This window comes from Dipodomys ordii, unplaced genomic scaffold (genome assembly GCF_000151885.1).
Source record: "Dipodomys ordii isolate 6190 unplaced genomic scaffold, Dord_2.0 Scaffold25, whole genome shotgun sequence".
NCBI classification, from domain to species: domain Eukaryota; kingdom Metazoa; phylum Chordata; class Mammalia; order Rodentia; family Heteromyidae; genus Dipodomys; species Dipodomys ordii.
Window position 1 is genome coordinate 16,102,106 of NW_012267241.1, and position 24,706 is coordinate 16,126,811.

General features: G+C 37.3%; 1 protein-coding gene across 2 annotated transcripts in view; it reads left to right on the forward strand.

The window, feature by feature from the left end:
* The window catches only part of Chst9 (carbohydrate (N-acetylgalactosamine 4-0) sulfotransferase 9), a 229,436-nt gene that overhangs the window by 181,003 nt on the left and 23,727 nt on the right, over positions 1–24,706 (forward strand). The window contains exon 4 of one of the 2 annotated variants that reach the window (XM_013014862.1): positions 14,948–14,985. The exons of the other annotated variant lie outside the window; for it this stretch is intronic. Within the exon in view, the coding sequence (XP_012870316.1) occupies positions 14,948–14,985 (38 nt within the window). The remainder of the gene's footprint in view (positions 1–14,947; positions 14,986–24,706) is intronic. 2 annotated transcript variants of the gene reach the window in all.

Consider the following 24,706-nt stretch of genomic DNA (forward strand, 5'->3'; position numbering starts at 1 on the left):
TATGTCGAAAAACGAACTTTACAACTTTGGCCGAATGGAAGGGATGGGAAGGGGAAACAAAGGAGGAGGCAACAATGCTTGATAAGAAATGTACTCACTATCTTGCCCATGTAATTGTAACCCCTCTGTACGGTATTTTCACAATAGAAAAAGGAAAATATCCTGTCTATTATACATATCCATTTTCCTTGATTTTTAATAATGCTGTCAAATTAATTATACTCTTCATAAGTGTTCCATTTTTTCAGCTTACCAGAAAAATAATTGTTAAAAATTATCGACAACACTAGATTTTCCTCTTATCTATCTCAAATTAAATAATATATTGAACCTACCCATTAACACAGTTTGAGACTTCAGAAAAAAAATAAAGATAGCTAATTATAAAAACAATTAAAGGAGTATTATAAATAAGCAACCAAGTTTTACTAAAGAATATATCACTGAGTATGTTCACAGAGGAGGACCATAGACATATCTATTCTGGGTTTGGTTTTTTGTGACTTTTTTTTAGCTTTTCATTTTTCCCTTTTTAACTGTATGTGTTAGATTTCACAAATGAGGTGGTATTATGAAATTCCGTTCATATATATAATGTAGCTTGATCACATATACCCCCTCTATTGCTTTGTTCTGATTTAATTATAGAACTTTTTATTGGATAGTAGTTGGCTTTCTTTCCTCACTGTCCACCTCAATATCCTTTCTTCTTCTATGAGGTATTTCCTTTCTGGGTACCTTACTAGGCTCTCAAGTTGGCCAAAAAACTCTCAGATATCTGTGGTTGGCTATATACGTGTGTGGGGGGGGGTGTGTGGGTGTGACTTCATTACCACTGACTCTACAAGTGCTTTTTGTTACTGTTGTAGGGGTAGAAAGGTGAGTGAACGTGTCTTATTTAGTCTTCATAGCAATGAACTAGTCTGCTGTTATCTACAGCTCTCTGATTGAAACCTATAGACATTAAATAATTTGCCCAACCTAACTTTAAACTCAGTTCTGTGACACCAAAGTTGATGCTACAGGCAAAGGTCAAGCGAAAGGGAAGCAAGATGGCCAGCTGCCTGGGAGTGCCAATCTATAAAAAGCACCAAACATGGCTGGAGTAAGCCAATAGCATGCTGTGTGTTCACTTGGGTTTCCACACACGAGTTGCCACATGATTATAAATGGCTGCACTGCTATCAAACCAGACAGCTCCTGCACGGGGAAGTAACACTTCTCACAGCACCTGTACCTCTGCCTTAAGTGAGTGCATTTGTGAGAGTAGTCAAGCTGCACAGTGCAGAATGGGGCTGAGTCAGATGAAGTGACACTCACCTGAGGTTCGTATGCCAGGCACCATCAGGCAAAATTCTAAACCCAAATAGAAACTTACCCAGTACTGGCCACAGGGAGTGAATTATTCCTCAAACTCAGTGTGTGTGTGTGTGTGTGTGTGTGTGTGCGTGCGCGCGCGCACATGATGGGGAAGTGTCAGCATTCCTGGGCCTCAGCAGCTCTGGCATGAAATATTAGAGCTTCTATTTCTGCCACCTGGATCCAGATTTGATTTTCTCAGTGCAAATGCATCAAGACAAATAAAATGGAATGGGCAAGCCATGTGCACCATGTAGGATAAAAAGGAGAGGTCTTCTTCCCTTTTCCTGCCTTCTTCCCTCTCCCACCTTCTCCCCCTCCCTGCATTCTTCCTCACCCTGACTATACTTACATGAATCCATAATTGTCCTCTGCGGAGTGGCTAATCACACAGCTCCAAGCCTGAGGGTCAGGGGCAAACAGAGCAGAGCAGAGGTAGCTTGCTCTTTTCTGGGCACCACTCCAACAGCCAGATAGCTAGGTAGGAATGAATACATGTCTTATATAACCAATACATTTTTAAGATTTTTTTGTTTTTTGTTGTAATTCTATTATCAAGGTGATATAAGTTATATAAGTAAGGTGGTAATTACATTCCTTGTCTAACTTGCTACCCCCTCCCTCATTTTTCTCCCTCTTCCCCCCCTCCCAATCCACCCAAGTTGCATGGTCTTTTCCCATATATTGTCTTGTGGGTAATACTGTTGCATAGGTTCCCCCTTTATCTTTTGTCTCACCATTTTGTTGTTCCCCTTCCCTGAAAGTGAGGAGAAAAGCGCTGTATCTGGATAGATCTATAAATGATTGTACCATTTTCTCAGTAGCTAAGTCAAATGTGAGCAATGGAGCAAAGGAAGTGGCATGGGTCTAGACTTTTCTCCAATTTTTATCAAGCTTTATAACTCTAATAACTACAGTCTAACATATATTAGTGATACCAAGGTCTCACTCCTACTTCTGTTTTCTTAGTTTAAGTGAAGTTTATTGCTTTTCTCTAAGTTTATATTTTCTTTAGAAAAAGAAAAACTACGCGTTTACTGCTCTGGCTACAAATACCTAGGTTGTGTAATCATTTTTCCTTTTCTTTCGAGAGAGATAGTGGGGGAAAAAAAACAATCGCAAGGTAATGGCTCCATTTACTGAGCACTTACTATGTGCCAGGCACTGTGCTAAGTATGTGCTTATTTATGCTTTGGGTTTGTTTTTAAGACTACGGAGCATGAAAAGATTAGCTGCCTCCAAGCTCCCCCATCTGTTCAAATGGAAAACTTCACCACATACATAATATCACTTTACCCCATCAAAGCTTCATGAGTGGGAATTATTCTGATCATGCCCAGTTGAGAGGAAAATGTCAAAGTGTAGAGCTGCTACATACATTACTTCAAGTCTCAGGACTAGTAAATGAAATTGATACAGAAGCCCAGGCTTGGGACCTCCATCACTATATTCTACCACTACAAGTTGGAACTGAGGTTTTCATTTCAAAAAATCACATCGTTGTTTCCGTTGCTGTTAATGGTCTTTAAAAATACAAAGTTGAATTCTAGCCCAGCACCCTCAGGCTTGGTGAAGTTTTCCATTTGAACAGATGGGGGAGCTTGGAGGCAGCTAATCTTTTCATGCTCCGTAGTCTTAAAAACAAACCCAAAGCATAAATAAGCAGCAACTTTAGCTTTTATGACTAGTTGTGACACTAGATCCTGATGCGCCAGGACTGTGGTGATGCCATTCTGATGACTCACCAGGATAAGGAGTTCTGGGTATCTGGAGACTGAGCCTCATCTCACTAAAGCATGCTCTCTTCCAGATTCGGAAGAAACCCACTGCTCCTGGTATCTCAGGAAGAAGCCTAGCAGTGCGTCTTCCAAGTCACACTTTGAGATAAAATAAGAATTGAATAATTTTGAATAAAATGAGGTTTTATTCAATCCTCAGTAGGAGCTTGAGAGGCAGTTCAAGTGGTAGAGCATGGACCTTCAAGTATAAGGCCAAGTTCAGGTCTCAGTGACCTGTTATCTCTTATGATTAAATCAGCAGCTGTTGGGGAAAATTTAGGAAAATGCAAATGAAGGAAGTACAATTATTCCTTGTGATTTTGACACCTGCAAGCCAAGCCTGTGTGCTATGTGTACTATGTGTACTATGGCTTGACTACTTCTTTACAATGTCCCCCAAAGGTTCATGATGTCCACAGGAAAGAGCAGAGATGGGACCTTTAAGAGGTGAAGCCATGGAGCAATGGCCTTGGAAGAGATTAATGCTGCTGTGGAGGAGCGAGTTAGTTTTGGCAAAAATGGGTTGTAAAACTGGGAAGCCTTCTGCCTGTGGCACTAATGCTTGGCTTATGGACTCATGATGGTGAGTTTCCACTTGAACCATACCTCCAATGTAGTCTTTTGCTGATTAATGGGACCCTTTCAGACTTTCATGCCCTGGCTGGCTTTGAACCACAATCTTCATATGTCAGCCTCTTGAGTAGCTAATATTACAGGTGAAAATACTGCTTGTTTAATTATCATAGTCAGGCTAAAAGTACAGATTTATGTCACATTTGTCAATCTATTTGAAATTCAATCTTAATTGTACATGTAACACAAATCATTATAGAAAGCTTGTACTGGGAAACAAAAAGAAAGATTCATAATGTATTCATTAAAATATGTACATTTTAATAAAATAGCTCCAGAATATATCTTTGGTTATTTTTTATTAAATGCATCCATGTCAATATTTCTTGGCTGACTATAGGAGAGTTGCACTGGATGATTTGCTGTAACTTCTCTAGTGTCCCTCTGCCCAGGGCCTCTCATGTTCTCACATTGCTTTTTACCCAGCCTGGAATGCACACACAGATGCCGCTTGGTGTGAGCCCCTCCAGGTTTTCCTAGATGAAATCCTAGAATGGGAGGCATGCTTCACTTCTCATTCTTTCCAAGACCTCTGAATCAATTAAAAATTGAATAAGACAATTAAAAACAAATAGCAGTAAAGCAAAATTGGACCCCTCACTGACACCATTGCTTTCAACCCCATTATAGTGGAAAATGGACTAAAGGTTATGCTTGTGGAACTCAAAAGTCATATGGTTCAGGAGGAAACTTGCTTTAGTCATGAGCTTACTGTTCAACTTCATCCTCTGGCTCCCATGGACGCAACTTGATGCACATCTGAAACTGCTCTGTTTCAAAAACCTGAGATTTAGAGATTCTAGTCTTGCTATCATTATCATCTGCTCAAGTCTCACTTGCCTAACTTTCTGCATTGTAATCAAATAATTCTGCCAGGCACTTGTGGTTCATGCCTGTAATCTTAGCTACTCAGGAGGCTGAAATCTACAGGAACATTCATGAAATTTTATGTCCAATTAAACATCAGAAACCTGGAAGTGGAGCTGGAGTTCAAATGATAGAGCATCAATCAAGAGCAAAAAGGCTCAGAGATAGAACCTAGGATCTGTGCCCTAGGACTGAAACAAAATAAAAAATATATAATCCTTTTTGGTATGTACATTTTTTCAGTGAAGAACCCTTAAGTTAGCTCCAAAATCTTTTTGTCATGCCCTCATTCATGGTTGAGCATTATTGTAATTATTATACTATCCAATGCTCTCTGAATCTCAATTTGAAGTCTATACTGCTCTCTAGATTTTCAGAGCCATGTGCTCATCTGCCTGCTCAACATTTTCATCCTTAGGTATCCTATAGATACCCAAATCAGGAATGAAATAAAACCCATTTATTTACTTCTTAAAATGTATCCCTTGGTTGGTACCACTATTCAACAGAACTCATTCTTTCCACCTGCAAGCTGATATGACTTCTCCCTCTCACTTACTATCAACCAGCCAGTTTTGGTCCTGTATTTTTCTGGAATGGGTACCCTTCTTCAACCAAACCCATTAGCCTTGTCTTAGAACTTGCTCATCCCTTCTCAAGTGCACTGCCATGATCTTCCAGCCTGATCCTGTCTTTACCTCACACCTTCTGAAAAAAATCACCTGACCCAACTCCAGCAGTGAGCTTTCTTTTTACAGCTGTGTAAGTCCTGTTCTGTTAAAGAGTGTTGGATTTATTTTTTTATCATGGCTACTAAATATCAATAAAACTGATTTAGATTTCACACGTGCTCTGATGTGTGAGAAAGAAACCTTAGGCAGCGATTTAAAATGAAAAGTGGTGTTCAGAGACCCTTTATGAAACAGATCTTTCCTAAGCTCTGTATTGTTACAGAGAAAGCATCATGTATCTGATTACTTAATCCAAGGCTAGCACCATGCTGTTGACTAATTTTTATATAGCAAATATTTCCTAATAGAGGAGAAATAACTGTGTACAAGTAGCAAATATAATCAAAGCCAACGGAAAAAAAGATTTTCTAGTTGTACAATTGTGATTGGTATCTCAAACAACCAAAACACTATTGACTTTCAGTTGGTTAAGAGAGAGAGAAAAAAAAGAGACAGTGAGAGACAATATATTTCCATCTTCAATTCCTATTTATACAGCTTGTGTATGTATAAATGTAAAAACTGCAATTAGATACACACTCACTATAGTACTCTAGCAAAATTAACATTATTTGCTTGCACCATAAAGCTGAACAGGTTTGCATGTTGTGTGTTTTTTGAGAGAAAGATGAATGGGAGATTTTAGAATGGGAAATCACATAACAATTTCTGTATAAAATTGTTTAAGGGATACATGGATTTAAGTTACTCATTTAAATTATTACCCTCAACAGATCTGTCCAGAGCTATATATTTTCCAAATAGAAATTTAAAAAATAGAAATGTCTTCTATCACTATCAAAACAAAATAATCAGCACATGCACTGATAAGTAAAAAAATAATATCTTCAAAAACCATGTTTCACAAAAAAGAAACTGAGTTTTTATTCCAATTAATAGTAAAATATTCACCCTAATTCATTTTCATTATGTAAAACAAAAATTAATCTTATTAAATAAGAATATTTATATGCTCATTACTTGAATCATGTAACTGTAACGCCTCTGTGCATCACCTTTACAATAAAATTTTACAAAAGAAAAAGAAAAAAAAAGCGCCGTGCCTGTAGCTCATGCCTGTAATCCTAACTACTGAGGAGGCTGAGATCTGAGGATCAAGGTTCAAAGCTAGCTTGGGCAAGAAAGTCAGTGAGATTTTTATCTGCAATTAACTACCAGAAAACCAGAAGTGGTGCTGTGGCTTAAGTGGTAGAGCATTAGCCTTGAGCTGAAGAGCTGAGGGACAGTGCCCAGGCCCAGAGTTCAAGACCCACAACAGACAAAAAGAAAAAAGGAATACTCTGTAGTCCAACACAGATTTAATACAAATTTGCCATTTGCTTTATTAGGTGTTTAAAAAATACCTAAAAAATTCATAGATTCCCCATTACAAGTTTGATTTTAAGGTACAATTTCACCTCCATTAAGCCTTCTACCTAAACTCCAAAAAGAACTAGAATTAGAATGTTACTGAATACTTATGAAATGTAAATCTAGCAAATAGAAAAATACCCCCCAAATGTCCCAAAGTATACACAGAAGTAAAAGAAATTACATAAATACATCAAAATTATGAAGCCAGTGTTTACTGTGTAAGAAAACATCTAATAAATAGGTTGATACCAATAAAATGATAGCATATGGAGCTACCTAATGAGTGGGTTTTTTGTTTTGCTTTGTTTATGTTGTTGTTGTTGTTGTTGTTGTTTTGGCCTTTGCTGCTTGACCCACAGGCCTAAAACATGCAATGGGCTTACACACTGACAATACAAAAAGACCACCTAAAAAGTTATAGCCTCAGCTTTTTTTTTGCTATAGAATCTTAATCTTTCTTATATCATGTCTATCAGAATGAAAGAGTTGAGTGACTGGCCAGTATTCATAGTATACACAATCCTCATTGCTAATTCTAGCATTGAATAGGTGAAAAAACTAACAAAAAAAATCCATACTTATTTCTTATGGTCCTTAATACTCTTTAAGTTAGCCAAGTAAAATGTCTGGGCATGATTTGAGTTTCTATTTTTTCTTGAGGGTAGGAAACTTACTTGAATTTGCAGAATAAAGCATGCCATCCCATTTGAAAATTCAATGTTTTAAACTTTTATTGTTATTATAAAGGTGAAGTGCAGAAGTCTAGTTACAGTTACCTAAATCAGAAAATGAGTACATTTCTTTTTGGACAATGTCACCACTTCCCTCAATTTATTTATTTATTTTTTGAAAGTTAGAATCTCTCACCACTTCTGAAGATAAAGAACAAATAGGAAATTCACTTTTTTCAAACAAAGTATGGATCCTAGTAAAAGACGGTAACTTACATGTTTCCCTGACTGTATAGTGAGACTCTTGAGTGCTCACCAGAGAGAATTAGAAGCTGAGAAGACCTGGGATCTTTCAATTTAATAAGGATTTTTTTTTAACTTCAGAGTTTGGTAAAGGCTAATGGGTATAATGAAAAGAAAATGAATTCAATGTTACAACAATAAGTACCCTAGAATAATCTACCTAAGTATAAAAAGTAAAATGAAAAACTATATACCCTTTCTTCTCAAAGCATGTTTTGCATAAGAATGAGAACTTGAGCCTTAAGAGTCATCCCCTCATCCAGTTCCTAACTTAGAAGTCCCTACTGCACTTGTCTCTGCTGGTTTCCCCAGAGTAAAGCAGCAGCATTCTTTATCCTGGACAACTAAGCATGTGGTCTGCCCAAGGCCACCCAGGAAGCAAGTAGGGAAACTAAAATTTGGACCAGTCTGATTGCTTGGACTTCACTCTTGACTATTACTGAAATCTGTCTTCTCTCAACTCTGTCATTAGCTTAGTTAGAGTTCTGAGATCAGTCCCATACTTTCATCAGCCTGTTCACAGTGAAAAAGTTAATTTTCTTCTGCCAAAAGTGGCTAGTATTTTTTACCTCCATAACTAATGCTATGATTTGAATATGAAATTACTCCCAAGGCTTATATGTTGTTGCTTATGTGTTGATCCCAAGGCGTTTGTGATACTTTAAAAAGTTCTGAAAACTTTAGGAGATGGAACCACCTCCCAGGAAGAAGTAGGTTATTGGAGTATGCATTCAAAGGCCATAAGCTATTGCTGGTCCCTTCTTCCCTCTTTACTTCCTGGCAACCATGATGTAAATAGTTCTACCATGCCTTCCCCACTGAGAAACAATGAGACAAAAAAATTCTTTTATTTTCTTTATGTTGATTTCCCCAGGCATTTGATCACATGAATGATCAAAGCGACCATTTCAACTAATATGAGAACTTACACTCCCAAACCCAGCTTCAAATGTGCTTGGTCCTAACAGCAAAACCTGGTGGTATATGGGTTTTTCTACATATCCCTGTGGCTTAAGAGAAGAGGACTCTTCTCATTCACTTTGCACAATGTCATGTTTGCATTTGATTCTCTAAGGGTTACCAAAATATTACAATATCTTGTTGTTCATTTCCCTCTTTGTACTTCAGCTCGGATCTTCCATCCAGGGTCACACCTAGTGTTTCCCTAAGTCCTCTCCTGCACCCTAGTTATGCTTCCTTCTGGTATCTTGCTGGAATTTTTTAAGTCTAGCAAATACCATGGCTGGGCTCATTATCTCATTTCTGTTGTTATTCAACATAATGACTTACATAAACTAATTCTGTTCCTTTGTTTCCACCTTTGCATTAGGAGAACCTTACCCCAAGTAACCAAGCTTAACGATCTCCATCATCTATGATTCCTCTTTCTCCCCTGCTCCCACATTCTACCGCCACGTGAATTGTCAAGTCTGTTCTACTACCACACTGTGTCACCCTCATTCTTAGAAGTATCAACATCCTTAAGCCATGACACTGTTAGTTAGATTAATCTTCAAAAAAAATACACCATTTTAATCTTTCCCTGGCTCAAAACCCTCAAGGACATCCCCTCCCTTGCCAAACAGATGTCCAAAATAATCCCCTAAGTATTAAGAATCCTCAATGACACTGGCCCATCACAGACTTTTTACTTTGTCTATTATTATTTTCTCATATGCAGAGCACTTGGCAGCCCAACAGAAGAATTCTGCCCAACAGAAGAAGTTCCTAATGTATTCATTTACTAGCCTGGACTTTCATGTGTGCTTAAGCTACTGAATGAAACACTGTGCCCTGCACTTATTTCTACAAACATTCTTCCCAGATCAAATCCTGCCTCCTCTATGAAGCATCCACCACTTTCCCTATCCCCTTTTTTCATTTGTGAAAAATCCTTCGAAAAATTTTAATTGCTCCCATTGGTTGTTACAGTTAAAGAATATAACTAAATTTGGTTACAATTAGTTACCATTTGGTTATTCTGTACTAAGGCCAAAGCAAAAATTTGAAAGGTAAAGTAATTCTGCTAGGTGATACAATCAGATAGTGGCAAAGTCAGTAAGAGTAAAATCTGAAAGTAATATAACTCCATTTCCACTGTATCAAGATTAAATCGAATTTGCATGTGACTTAACATGTATTTCACTAGAGATATTTTATAGCTCCTTTATTTGATATTGTTGTGTATATTGCATGATGTGTGTGTATGTGTGTATAAGAAGGAGAAACTTATTTCACTTCCTCTAGTTTATTTCTATGCATCTAAAGCATGTACTTAGCATATTGTTATGTCAAGAATATATGCTCATTAAATATAATTGTAGAATCAAATGGATGAATTTTATTAGAGACAGAGTATTTCCACTTTGGAAGATGATCTGAAAAGCCTACGGCTTGAAAAATAAAGCAGGTGAAAATTATCTAGATGTTTCTTAAGTGAAATTCCTTTTATCATTGAGTTTTAAAAATTACATATCATTAAGTGGTTGTACAGAGGAGTTGTCATTTAACAAAGCAGTTTATGAATACAATGCATCTTGATCAATTTTCCCTCTCAACATTCACAACCATCAGTCTTCTCCCCTCTCTTTCCTTTACTCTTCTTAATTTTGTGGGATATACATTGAACTTTTGTCTGCATTCTCCCCTTCTTCTCCTCTTCATTTGTCTACTTCTTTCCCCTGGACCCCACTCCACTGCTGTTGAGTACCCACTTTCTAATGTTTATTTTGTTGAACTTTGACTTTGCCTTTCTAAGAGATTATACTACTTGAGTTTTCCTTTGAATCTACCATATTTCAGTTAATACATTTGTACACACTTGCATACTACCCAATGTATTTACATACAAACTTATAAGCTAATTCTAGCTTCTACCTCTAAAGAAAAACAAACATCCTTTGTATCTTTGGGCCTGACTTACTTCACTTAACAAATCTTTTCCAGGTCTTTCTATTTCTTTGCAAATGATACAGTATCATTTTTTCAAATGGATGAGTAAAATTCCATTGTGTGTGTGTGTGTGTGTGTGTGTGTGTTTGTGTGTGTCTGTATGTATGTTTGTCCATTGAGGGGCATCTGTGCTTTCTTTTATTAGTTCAAGATACATCTTAAGGTTGACCAAAATCGGAAAATTGATTGAATGTTCTAAACATGCTGAAAGACAAGAAATTAATCCATTTCCTGAAGTGAGTTATTCCCATGATTTGTAGTCTTTAACTTGAGCTATAATTCCTTGACTGTTACTGGCCCCTTCCCTGTCTCTACATCACACACTTAAACTGTCAGCAATTTAATCTAGTACCTTATATCTGTAAAATGCACCTAGGTTCATTTCCATGTCTCTTATGCACAGGTGTGTATACACATTCACACTAGCATTCTCCCCTGACACAACCCAGATGTATGTGAGGAATTGACAAGCAGCTCAGCTGTCATGGAAAATTGGATCACCAAGATCAAGGGAAATTCTCATAAGAATGATGGTATTCGTTGTGATGGTAAATGGTATTACTATTGTTGTTGCTGAAAGCTCTGATTTGTTGACTGGCTCTACAGTGAAGTTATAAAGCCACAAACACAGATTTTTAAAACAAAAGACCAGGGTAGTAACTGTAGATGACATCTAAATACCTCTGCTTCTAGATAGCTCCCAGTAGGAGACAGAAAGCGATTTACAGCTCTCATTGGGACAAAAGTGGCAAGATAAAATGTCTCCATTATATGGATTAGTACATGGCCTTCTTAGCCATCTGTCACAGAAACGGACTGGCTTCTACCAACGGTTTGCATCAAACTCATTTTCTAGACAAAGAAACTGAGGCCTGAAAGAGAATGAAATATAGACTGGAGAGACAAGTTCCTGAGTGCCCTGTAATTCACTTTGCCCCTAGGTTCCTGCATCCCTCATCCGTTTTCTTCTTAGTGTTGCAGGGCATTGTTCCTTCAGTTTGCACGGAGTTGGTTGGAGGTAGGCACCATAGGTTTGATTGATACAGCAATTTGCATCTCAAGGCATTGCTCGATAAATACAGTGCAATGAAAGGCTACTCTCTCACAAGCCGATTTCTCCCTCTGGGCTGACTTCCGAAACTCATTGATGTCACTTCCTTCCTCAGTCAGCAAGTGAATTTTCTTTAATTCCCAAGACCAGCTGTCCATGCTGTCAACAGAAAGTTATTAAAATTCCTTTAAAGTGAATAAAAATAGCCTAAAAGCAAATGTACTTGGAAACAGGAAAGAATCAGTATGCAAAGTCCACAAACCTCTGAGCAAAATCGTGTTGTTCCAAGGAGAGATCTCAAACACTGTATATTCAAGATGCTAGGGTAAAAAAAATAATAATAATTAAATAATTAAAAGATGCTAAACCACACACTTCTTAATCTTTTATTAGCAGAAGCTTACACAGTTAAAATTTATCTCTCTAAATTCTCTTTTTCACATATGAGTGGGATAAACTCAAGGGTGATTTAGGTTTTTGTGATTTTTGTTTTTTGGTCTTTGTTTTTTTAGATTTGGGATTCCCTCTTGTTTTCTTGCAAGCACTGAAAAATATGTATATCTGCACTAGGCTGAGACTGTCCATAAGCAAGAGAAAAACAGGACTGTTAGTAACAATCATAATCACAAGGACGACAGAATAGTAATATGATAATATATGTGAATTTATTTGAATTGCAATAGCTCAAAGGAAGAGATTTTTTTCTCATATGTGAGTAGCTGTAACTTACAGATATGAACTGTCTACCTCCTGAATTACCCTGTTCCTCCGCTAACTCGCTAACTGGTTGGCCCTCAGTCCCTGAAGCTGCTCAGTCTCTGCCCTCAGTCTTCCAACATGGGGGTTCTTCCCTTGTTGCCTGAGTTGTACGTGGACAGGGTCCCTGCCACTCATCTCACCTGCTGCCACTTACCTCTTCCTTACTGGGAACAGATTCACTCAATTCTATACTGTCTCTGAATATTTGCCAAGGAAATTTGTACCCAATCTGGTGAGCCAGGCTTGTGCATAGAGTCCTAACCATCACTCAGGGCATCAGATTCCACACAAAGTGTTTCTACTTATATATCCACAATGTGATTTTTTTAAAGTTTATGTATAGTATATAATGAAATGTCATATGAATCTTAGAAAAGTTATGTATATTCACTGTAGCTATACCACAAAATTTGATTTTAGCAAATGGCAGTTAATGAAATGGAACCTTGGCTAAATTCAGACTAAAAGGACAGGTTAGACTGTCATTGCTCCTCTGGAAAAGTAAAAATGATGAGTTAAGTTGTCTAGAGTTACCTTTATCTTTTATTTCAGATCCCAGAATTAGGAATACTTGTTATGTTCTTAATAAAGTACTATGAATTAAAGCTGTTGTATAAAACATAACCAAACAAAGGAACTTTTGATCCCTGGTATAAGAATACTTTTAAGCCAGGCACCAGTGGCTCACACCTATAATCCTAGCTACTCAGGAGGCTAAGATCTGAGGATCTCGGTTCAATGCCAGCCTGGGCAAGAAACGCCGTGAGACTCTTATCTCCAATAAACCACTAGAAACCCAGAGGTGGCGTTGTGGCTCAAGCAGTGAAGTGCTTGCCTTGAGCTGAAGAGTGCAGGGACAGTACCCAAGCCCAGAGTTCAAGCCCCATGACTGACAAAAAAAAAAAAGTACTTAAAGAATCTGTTAGGAACTAATACAAAGTATTTGTTATGGTCCAGATTTCATGAGAAGTCAATTTCAAGCCCTCTTATGGGAAATCTAATAATTTCTTTTAATTCACAAACTCTCTTTTCATAAGAGAGCTAGACTCAGGAGCAGCTATCTTCAACGTATTGGAAGCTAGTGCAAAGCTTAGCAAATAATAATAAGCTTAGCTTATTATTGGTTGGTGAGTAAGTTTTTCTTCATATAGCTTTAAAATATTTGACAGTTTCTTAAACAACTAAATATCAACTACCATACAACTGTCCCCTTAACTATTTACTCCAGAGAAATAAATCTTTACACACAAATGTCTGAAGAAACTTCATTCATAGTAGCCCAATCCTAAAAACTACCCAGATGTTCTTAAGTGAATAGTTAAAATATGGTATAACCATGGAATAGTACTCAGCAAGAAAAAGGGACACACTGCTGATAAACACATCAATCTGGATAAATCCCTAGAGAAGTATACTAAGTGAAATACACCAATCGCAAAAGGCTACATGCTACATATATCCACTTCCTATTCCATTTAAATAAGAGTCTTGCTTTTCAAGATGTTACCACTGGTGGAAATTGAGGAAAAGATACAAATTATCCTTTTTTGCTGTTCATTAAAACTACACATGACTCTACAATTATCTCAATTAAAATTAAGCTAATCTAAAAAGGCATGCTTCATAGAGTGTATGTAACATACTGAATTGTTCACACACAAAAAGGAAAATCCCTGCTATCATATTTCATTTTCCATACTTTTCAGGTGGTTGGTTCTTTATCATTTCTAAGACTTCTACTTCATTTATCATTTCTAAGACTTCTATTTCATTCTTTTTAAAATGGATATGGCATTGGCCTCTTTTAGACATGCAACAATGAATGACATTCAATATTTTAGAATCCTTACTATTTATGTCCCTCTATGACCTTTCAGACATAATCTTGAATTTTTTCTTCTATCCCAACCAACTTACCATCTACAGAACTGTTACTTATATTTCCATCTCCAAGAATTCTGTACCAACAAAGTATTAGCATGTCTTTGTCATTCCCCAGATAAAAGAGATTATTTTTCTGTATCACTTCTTGCCAGCATCAAGGCCCATATCTGTAAACCCAGCAAGGGAAGATGAGGCAGAAAACAAAAGAAAACAAGCAAAAATGGTGCAGTAGCCATCAACACCTCAGATCTCCTTGTTTGGCTCTCAAGAGTTCATAAACTCTGGTTAGGTATAAACTTCCATAGTGTTTCATTTTTTGGAAACATGTTGACAAGCTGTTGTATAAAGTTCTCTTCAGTCTTATTGGATTTCCCTTCCATTTTCTGTTATCTGGGCCAATACAGTTTTTCAGGCTTTGATTCACACCCCCACCACCACATACGCACATTATTGGAATAATTTCAAATGTCCTTTTGTAATACAACCCTGCTATTGGAGTTCCAACTGAGAACAGAACAGTCAATATGCATGTTTTAATTGATTTTTATGCTTTCATATAAAATTTATTTTTTGTTTCTCTTTCAGTGATTACAGAAAAACTCCAGGAGCATATTGCCAACCAGGTATTTCTTTAATTCTCATAATCTATAACATAGAATTTTATTTCAAATGTCAATGTGTAAACATTTATACAAGTTAAGATTTATGCTGATTGTTAGATATGAGCAATGTATATATTTTTGGATCTGAGAACAAATGAGTCAGCCAACTGTGAAGGATCTTGACTTTCTTTACCTGTCTCCAACACTATTCCTTTCCTTTGCCCCATCCCACTCCAAATGGCAAACAGGAGACTAGTGGACTGTGGCATTCCTGATACATACATGTCCCTCTAACCATACTGTGGCCACAGCCTTGGCAGAAAATCGAAACTTTTTCTATTATTCCCTAGATCCAAGTGACTGTGATCTTCTCACGTGTGAATCCACCCAGCTGAATATCACTTTCCCCTAAACTTTCCATCCTGGTCTTTCCTGTCTCCTCCCATCTAGCTGGCATCTTCCTATTTGCTACACTCTTTCCTTAACCAGTCTTCATACTGGTCTAGTGTTTACATTTTCAGATACATGGAGTCCTTCTATATAACTTTCAAAGGAAGTTAAGGCATATAACCACACATGGGTGTGAACCAGGGAAGGCTTTCCCCAGAATCCCACAGTGTCCACCTTACCTGAAGCTTCTGTAGGCCCATTGAGCTACAAAGTCTCCACCTGTGGCCTGTGCACCAGACTGAGAAGGCAGACACTGGCCTTTCACAAAATTACTGCTTAGATTTCACTCACAGATGCAAATCTCTATGTCTCTGGTATAAATTATAACTCACCTTCACCAAGGAGGAAAGTGGAAAATCTACATTTGTACATGACAAGGAGATGTTTTCAAAGTCCTCCAGTGCACCCCAAAACAGCTCCACTTCTAGTTACCATTGTCCATCTGCCAATATTAAGTTCTGAACCAGATACCCTGCAATTCATCAAGCTTCAACCATCACAAGTTCATTTGATTAATGGACTCTACTGTAAGGCCAGAAGGCTGAATCAAGTGCTTATCAACTGTCTTTTGCCCTTGGAATACAATTGTTTAAACTGACTTGCAAGAACGGCCAACTTAAAACTTGAGAACATCATCATTGTGAAATAGCTAAATCAGGTGGCCTTTTCACATAGCTCATTTACCTTCTTAACTTAGTTCATTATTGTATTTTCATTTACTGTGTACACTCACAAGGCTGAGCACAGTTAACCTGTAAAATTTCCTGCTGGCATTTCCATTTAAGTCACAAGGAGAGTACTTTTCCTTATAAAGAGATTTGTTTTCTCATTAATTCAATTAAGTAAAAACAATGGTTCCAAAATAAAGTGAGGGCTGCTCTTAAGGGAGATTTTTCATTTCCCGTATTTTGTTCCTTCTTTGTATATTTGGATAAACTAATAGAATATTATAGAAAACAAAACTGAACACCAAATATTTACTCGTCCTCTTAAATACTGACCTGATGCCAAATACAATCTTAATAGTTCCCAGCTTTAATGAAAGAGTGAAATTTGAACTTTAACACAAGAGAAGATGGCTTTCCCATTTTATTTATACCATTGTTCTCAGAAAACATAGTTGCATTGCACACTCCTTGTCTACCAGTTTGCATTTCTTTTTGGTAGGTCCTGGGGCTTGAACTCGGGGCTTAGGTGCTGTCCCTGAGCTCTTTTGCTCAAAGCTAGTGCTCTATCATTTTGAGCCACAGTGCCACTTCCAGTTTTCTAGTGGCTAATTGGAGATAAGAGTCTGATGAGGACTTTTCAGTCCAGGCAAGCTTTGAACCTCAATCCTCAGATCTCAGCCCCGTGAGTAGCTAGGACTACAGGCGTGAGCCACCAGTACCTAGTCAGCCAGTATTTCTAATACTCCAACAGAATTTCCTTCCATTCTTTCAATTAGAGATCTGCTTTCAGATCTAACTATAAAATCCAAAGAAGCATCCCTCATCTCTAATTTATCTAAATTATGGTAAAAAGTGAAAATTTGAAGTAATTTCCTTTCTCAAATCATTCTGCTACCAAAAGAATTTGGCTCTTGAGACATTTTTCAAAACTCACTCTGAATAATCAGTATAGTATCTTTATCAACAAAAATGCAAAATGGAACACTGGCAAGCATTAAGCTAGCCCCTAAAACCTTCCACAGGACACTATAGATTGTGTAATTAAATTAAAATTGAAAATTGAATCCTCCCTTCTTCCTTCTTTTTTCTTTCTTCCTTCCTCCCTCTTTCTTTCTCAAAACTTTTCTTCCATTCTTCTTCCTTCCTTTTCTTTCTTTCCCTCTCCTTCCTTCCTTCCTTCCTTCCTTCCTTTCTTTCTTTCTTTCTTTCTTTCTTTCTTTCTTTCTTTCTTTCTTTCTTTCTTTCTTTCTTTCTTTCTTCCTTTTCTTTCTTTCCCTCTCCTTCCTTCCTTCCTTCCTTTCTTTCTTCTTTCTTTCTTTCTTTCTTTCTTTCTTTCTTTCTTTCTTTCTTTCTTTCTTTCTTTCTTTCTTTCTTTCTTTCTTTCTTCTTGTAGGCAGGCTAAATTGTACACCAACTTTCAGATTCAAGCTAGAAAGGAGGGCAGTCCTGCTGGCCAATATCCAGTGTGGTTTTTTAGCCTCCAGTTAGTTTACCACACCTGAGCTCTAAGAACAAACAACTCTTTGAATACTCTGGAGGGCATGCTAGATTCTTTTCTGTGTGATTCACTGGGGAAATCAGCATGCTTTTAAAAAGTAACTTGTGAACACAGCTTGTTTATAAGAAGTAGACAAAAAAAGTGAGCGGAGAATTACTTGGCAGCTCCTGCCCACAATGGGCTGGATGCATGACCCATTGCTTTCAGCTGTCTCTGGCACTTCAATGCTATAATAATTTCCTATCTGGAAAATGTTACTGGTAGAGATGAAATCTATAGGTTTTCTGGAGAACTTGTACTGTGGTCGATTAAAGTGAATACCTTAAAATACTAACCAAAAAAGAAAAACTTTCAAAGCCAAATTAAACTATGATCAACATGAAAATAGGAAAACTAAATGTAAAAACCTTTTAACTTTTTGGAACCTGTCTTATTATAAAGCAGACAATGGAAACTTCTAGTAAATGAATACCTTCTGTTTTACTCCTTTATATAGCAGATAATTGCAGTCCGTAGTGAATTAATACCTTGTGTTTGTGCAATGAGGTGATGAAGAGGAACACAGGATAAGAGATTGTTTCTTGTGGATAGAAATTCATGATGTTTGGAGCTGTCTCTGAACAAATCTTGCTTACACTGATCACGTGGTTCAGAGACCAGACTCCCTGAGTACATCACTGGGACAATGTTCAGCTTTCCAGGAACTCCAGAATAAATTTCTATAAACTGGGTGACTTAAAACAACAGAAATTTGGGGCTGGGAAGGTGGCTCAGTGGTAGAGCACTTGCTTTGCATGCCTGAGGCCCTGGGTTCGATTCCTCTGCACCACATAAGCAAAATTAAAAAGCCAGAAGTGGCGCTGTGGCTTTCAAGTGGTAGAGTGCTAGCCTTGAGCTGAAGAGCTGAGGGACAGCGCCCAAGCCCAGAGTTCAGGCCCCACGACCGGATCCCCCCCCCCAAAAAAAAACAGAAATTGTCTCACAATTCTACATGTTGAATATCCAAAGACAAGAGGCTAAGAGGATCATGCTCCCTCCAAAACCCACAGGAGAGAAGGATTCTTCCCTGCCTTTCCCTAGATTTGGTGATGGCCAGCCATAGCTAGCATTGAAGCTACATCATTCCGGTCTCTGTCCTTCCTCGGCTTCTGTCGGCTTCCAATATGGAGGACAGCCATGCTGGCTTAGACCACAATAATGGACTCATATTAACTTGACCACATCTGTAAATATCTCAAGTTCAAATATTACTGCATTCACAACAAGGAGGAATAGTGAACCTAGAGGTTTCTGACTCCAGGTGCACACCGGGGAATCCAGCTGCTTGGTCCAGCTATTTGCCAAATTATATGGCACAGGCAAACCAAAATAAGGTAGAACTTAGTCTATTTTCAGCCATCTTCAAGGTACCAATAGGTGTCTTAGGTTGCATAGGAGAAGCAGAAGTGTGAGGTAAAGGTATGCAGGTGACCGGAGGTGCCCTGATAGTCATTGTCAAGGGAACAAGTAGGGCCTGGTTATGATAAGAGTCGTTGATGCCTGTGAGATGGTCTTACTCTCTTGACTTCCAAGATGGTTACAAAATGATTGCAAGAAAGAATGGGGCAGGGCAAAGTGTATAGGCACAAAATGGAGGAAGGTGGGATGCCTCACCTTTATTTTGCTCCTAATTAACATAATTGCTCAGGTAGAGAGTCACTATATTTGTCAGCAAAACGAGTTTAAGGACCTCTTGCATTACGTCAACCTATCTGTTTGCAAGGCACAAATCTACCCTTAATAACAAGCTGGCAACTTTGTGCATGTAGCCTCTAATTGCTAAGTACATAAAGCACTTCCCCACTGTTAGCAGTGATTATTCACCTGCCTCTGCCTTCTATTCACCCCAGAAACTTGTTAGTACAGATTTGAAACCACATCCTCAAGAAATCTTAGATGTGTGGTATTGGACTTGAATTCTGTCAGAGCCCAACCCTTTGACCAAATCAAGAAAGGCATATACTTTACAAAGGTTTAATATTACAAGCACAAAAATGCAAAGACATATTTTTTGTTTCCCTTCCCTCCCAGCCTCATGTTTTAAAGTCTGATAACCAATCTAATATACAAAGGATCTGAGAATTGGGCCCTCTAGTCAAGTACAGTGGGCCAATCTGGGGCTAATCTCACAGCCTGTGCCATGGGACACCAGGGAAAGTGGCAGCATTGAATTCTCAGTATCTTCATCACATCCTGCAAAGTTGGAGGATGTGTTGTCTCACTGTTCTCTCCTATATACTTCTCTCCTGCTGGGGATAAAAAGGGTAAGCTCAAGGGGTGGGCATACTTTGGAGTGGTTCTGAGACTGTCCTAGTCATTTAGAGTCCATAGAGTAATGCATGAGTAGAAGAACCTGCACGCATGGTAACCTGAACACCTTTATCAAGACATCCCCATCCTTAATGGGAGCAGGTGCAGCCACTATGCAGGCATCCTCCTTGTAAGTCCAACTTCTGCTCTGCTGTCCCTCTAAATGTCTATTTGACCACTCAGGAAAGCCATACTTTTATCCTGCTTTTATAGCCATATCCCACATTGCTTGAGTAACATTTAAAAGTATGCTTGGATCAAGATTATCTGATTTCTTTTATGAATGAGAGCATGCCAAAGCCATTCATGACTGCGTTTCCAATGGATTGTGAACTTTACAACTTCTAAATGTAAGGTGGGATGGCATTGCCTTACACTATTGTTATCAAAATAACCATGAACTCAAGGAGCCAATTTTGACTTCAAGTTGGTTTTTCTTTGTGGCCTCAGGACTCCCAGAGCTGGTAAAGATCCCACAAACCCTTAGTTCTCTTGGAATGCTGGTTGATAGAAATAGAAGCTACATTTATGAAAAGCTATCCAATTTGTGTGTCTTAAAAAATATTTTAGAAGAAAGAATGACATTGCCCCATTTGTTAAGAAATGGAAAGACTTGGAAAAAATTATATTAAGTGAAGTAAGCCAAGCCCAAAGAAACATAGGTCCCATGATTTCCCTTATTTGCAATATCTAGTATATGTATGAGTCAAGCAGAAAAGGTCAGATAAGGTGATGTTAGGAAAATGAACCCTAAGATATGTATTTTAAATGTTTTTGTTTTTCATGCATTTGTTTCTAATGCAATTATAAGATTATTTCTTTGTTGCTTTGTATGTCCCTCCCCCACAGTATAACCCCTGCTTTCACTGTATTTGATGTCAGTATAATTTGTGGAGGGGAAGGGGAAAAACAAGTCGTTTAAATAAGGATACAGGTGGACCTGTTGCAGCAATGAGAAGTACAAGTTGTCATGTCGAAAACGAACTTTACAACTTGCTGGAGTGGGGGGGGAGGATTGGGGGGGAGGGAGGATGGGAAGGGATGGGAAGGGTAAAAACAAATAAAAAACTTTCAATACTATATTAGGGTTCAGTCATTAACATTCATGTAATGTAACCCCTCTGCTTACTCAACTTTCGTTTGAATTAAAAATTAAAAAAATATTTTAGGTCTTACATTGAAGTTTCTGATGCTGGTATAGGTGATAGAAAAGGATCCAGTTTCAGTTTTCAGCATGTGAATATCCAGTTTTCCCAACATTATTTGTTGAAGAGGCTATCTTTCTTAAGGCTTATGTTTTTGGCCCCTTATCAAATATCAGATGGGTATAGGTTTGTGGTTTTATTTCTGAGTCTTCTATTTTTCCATTGGTCCTATTTTTTGTGCCAGTACTGAGGTGTTTTCATAACTGTAACACTGTAGTGAAGTTTGAAGTTTGGTATTGTTTTAACTCCAGTACTTTTTCGGCCAAGAATTGCTTTTATGATTTGAGGCCTTTTGTGTTTCTAAATGGATCAAAGGCCTCAAAGCAAAACCTGAAGCCATAAAACAATTACAGGAAGGAATAGAAGAAATATTAGGACTCCTTGGCACAGGAAGAAACTTTCTGAGTAAAGATCCAGAAACATACCGAATTTTTAAACAAAGACTTCAAAAATGAGATTGCATCAAACTAAAAAGTTTCTGCATGGCAAAGGACATAACTAACAAGTTAAAAAGACACCATACAAAATAGGAGAAGAATTTTTCCTGCTATACATCAATGGCCTAATATCCAGAATACACAGAGAACTTAAAATTTTAAACTCTTGAAGAACCAATAAACAAGTTAATAAATGGTTTAATGATCTAAAAAGAGTCTTCTCAGAAGAACTATCTCTGGCTGTAAAGGAAATGGAACTTAAAAAACACTAAGATTCCACCACACCTCAGTTTTAGAATGGCCATTATTAAAAAAAAAATAAAAAATAGAAGACACTGGCTAGGATATGGCCAAAAAGGATCATTAATACACTGTTGGCAAGAATGTGAACTTGGTCAACCACTTGGAAATTCAGTATGGAGGTTCCTGAAAAAACAGAAAAAAACAACTAAATGTAGAACTACCCTATGATCTATCAATTCCACTCCTAGGCATTTCTTGAGAAGATGGCAAGCCAGGATACAGTAAAGCTATCAACACAACGATGTTCACTGCAACACTATTCACAATAGTCAATGTATGGAATTAGGCCAGATTCCTCTCAAAAAATGAATGGATTGAGAAAATTTTCTTGAATAGATCAAGAAAATTCATTACTTATTCATCATAAATAATGATATTGTATCATTTGAAAGAAACAAAGAGACCTGAAAAAAAAATTAAGTGAAGTCAGGTCCAGAGAGATTAATGTTGCATGTTTTCCCTCATAAGTTGAAGCTACAGTTCACTTATAAACTTAGATGTAAATATGTTGGAGAGTATAAAAGAGTACACAAGCATATTCACTAAAAAATGGTATATTGTAGGGAGAATTCAAATAGTATAATTCCTTGAAAAGGCAAAGTCAAAGTTCAACAAAATAAACACCAGAAAATAGGTACTTGAAAAGGGTAAGATCAAGGGGCAAGGGAATAGAGGGGAATAGAATGAAGTCAAGAATTCAATGTATCTTATAAAATTAAGAAGAGTGAGGGAAGGGATGAGTGTGGGCAAAATGGATGAGAATGTTGAAAAGGGTGACAATGATCACTGTATTTATAATCTACTTTGTTAAATGGCAACTCTTTTATACAGCTACCTAAAGTTAACTTTTTAAAATGTTTCAAAGTAAGAGTCAATCAGAACAAAAAGTGGCAGTGATGATGGCTAATGAAGGAAGATTTATTTTAAAATGCTCTTTACTAAAGGTCAGATGTCTCCTTACCTAGGAAATACTTAGGTATAAATGTTAAAGGCTCCCCTTTCCACTCAGAAACCAAGAAAGTTAAAGTATTGTGTAAGCATTTCTGTGCAGTAATATCTAGAATGACAAGACATGGAAAGGATGAGGTGTTTTCAAAGCATAAACATCAAGATGAAAGTAATTATTGGAATAAATGCAATGGTAAGTATTAGCAATCAAATACATAGATACTTGTCACAGGATCATTCAAAATGTTTCTAAACAATTACAGACAATGGTTTTTGTTGTTCATTCAATTATCAATATCATTTATTGAGGATCAGCATTTAATCCCCATTTTTATACAGATAGAAATTCATGATCGAATTTCTATGCTTAGCACAAAGCTAATAGAATTATTGTTAAATGCTTGGTGAGCTTTCTGTGTGTGCATATGATGCTAAAGATGAAGAAAAAATCACATTTAAATCTCACAGCCATAACCCTGTGAGGCAGATTACCAAGGGATTCAAACGTCGTCAGGTTTCGTACCCCACCTGTGATCATGCAAGTGGTAAACTGCCACTTGCATGAATGAAATCCAGCTGTTCACCTCTACAGCATGAGTTGCAGATATGATTGTCTGTAGCCTTGTGGACCTGTACTTGAAGATTCTATCCAAATCTATCTTATTTTGAACCCTTTCTGAAACCCATTGTGTTAAACAATGGACTAGGGCCTCTGCAAGTTGTTGTTAGTTAAATGACCCCCATTATGACATCAACGCTGAAGCATTTGGTTAGACCACTTTGCAGAACATTTCTTTTCCCAAGTTTTTTTAACCAACCAAGGTGAGCATGAAACTTACTCTGGGGGCCCTGTTGAGCATTAAATTACTTTTTTTTAATTTAAAAGAAAAAGGAAATCTGGTCTAAGAGAACACTATCTCCTGAAAAGTGATTAAACACTAAAATACATACATACAATTGGGATAATCTGTTGCTCACTGGCAATTTTTCCCAGATAAAGCCCGCAGATGGGAAATGTAAAGTAAAGCATGAAACCAATTCTAACCCACTATGAAATGCTCGCTTGATCTCTTATTTTTTCAAAAAAGCATTTTACTTTTTTAAAACTCTCTTAGAAGTTTCTTACTGTTAATAATAATTATGGTAAATGTGTGTGAGTGTAAGAAAATAAAATGTATAGAAACTCTGTGTTGAAAATGCAGCCTCTATTAAAAATGAATGTTAAAAATGGTTAACATATCGTGTACTAAAACAGTCACATCACTTCAGATGCTATTAGCCAATCTGTCAGTGCTACCCCATGCATAATTTTCTGTTCTGTCTGCTTCTTTTCTCTTTCTTCCTGTCTTTGGAATTTTTCTAATCATCTACCTCTCTACTTAATACCATCTGTCCCTGAAAATAAGCATGTAGCTGAAAACTTTCAGCTTAGGAAATATTATTAGCATTAATAACAATATTAGCATTTATAACAGTAATTTGATTGCCATTATTTTGGATTTTTCTATCACTGTGTAACACAATAGCTGAAGTCTAGGAACATAGGAACCAGAGACTCTTCAGGATTCACTAACTCAGACACCACCTTCTTCCATTCACTTGTTAGTGTGGAGCTAAGGCCAAATAGGCCACAGAATCATTGTCATGTCTAAATATGCATTCTCAAATAAAATACTTAAGTCTACATTTAAACCATTGCACCCATGTTATTCTTTTTTTCTCATAAGAAAAGTGATTGACGGTTTCCAGTAAGCCCTTTTTTATTTCTTTTTTTTTATAGTGAAAATACTGTACAGAGGAGTTACAATTACATGGGCAAGATAATGAGTACATTTCTTATCAAGCATTGTAGCCTCCTCCTTTGTTTCCCCTTCCCATCCCTTC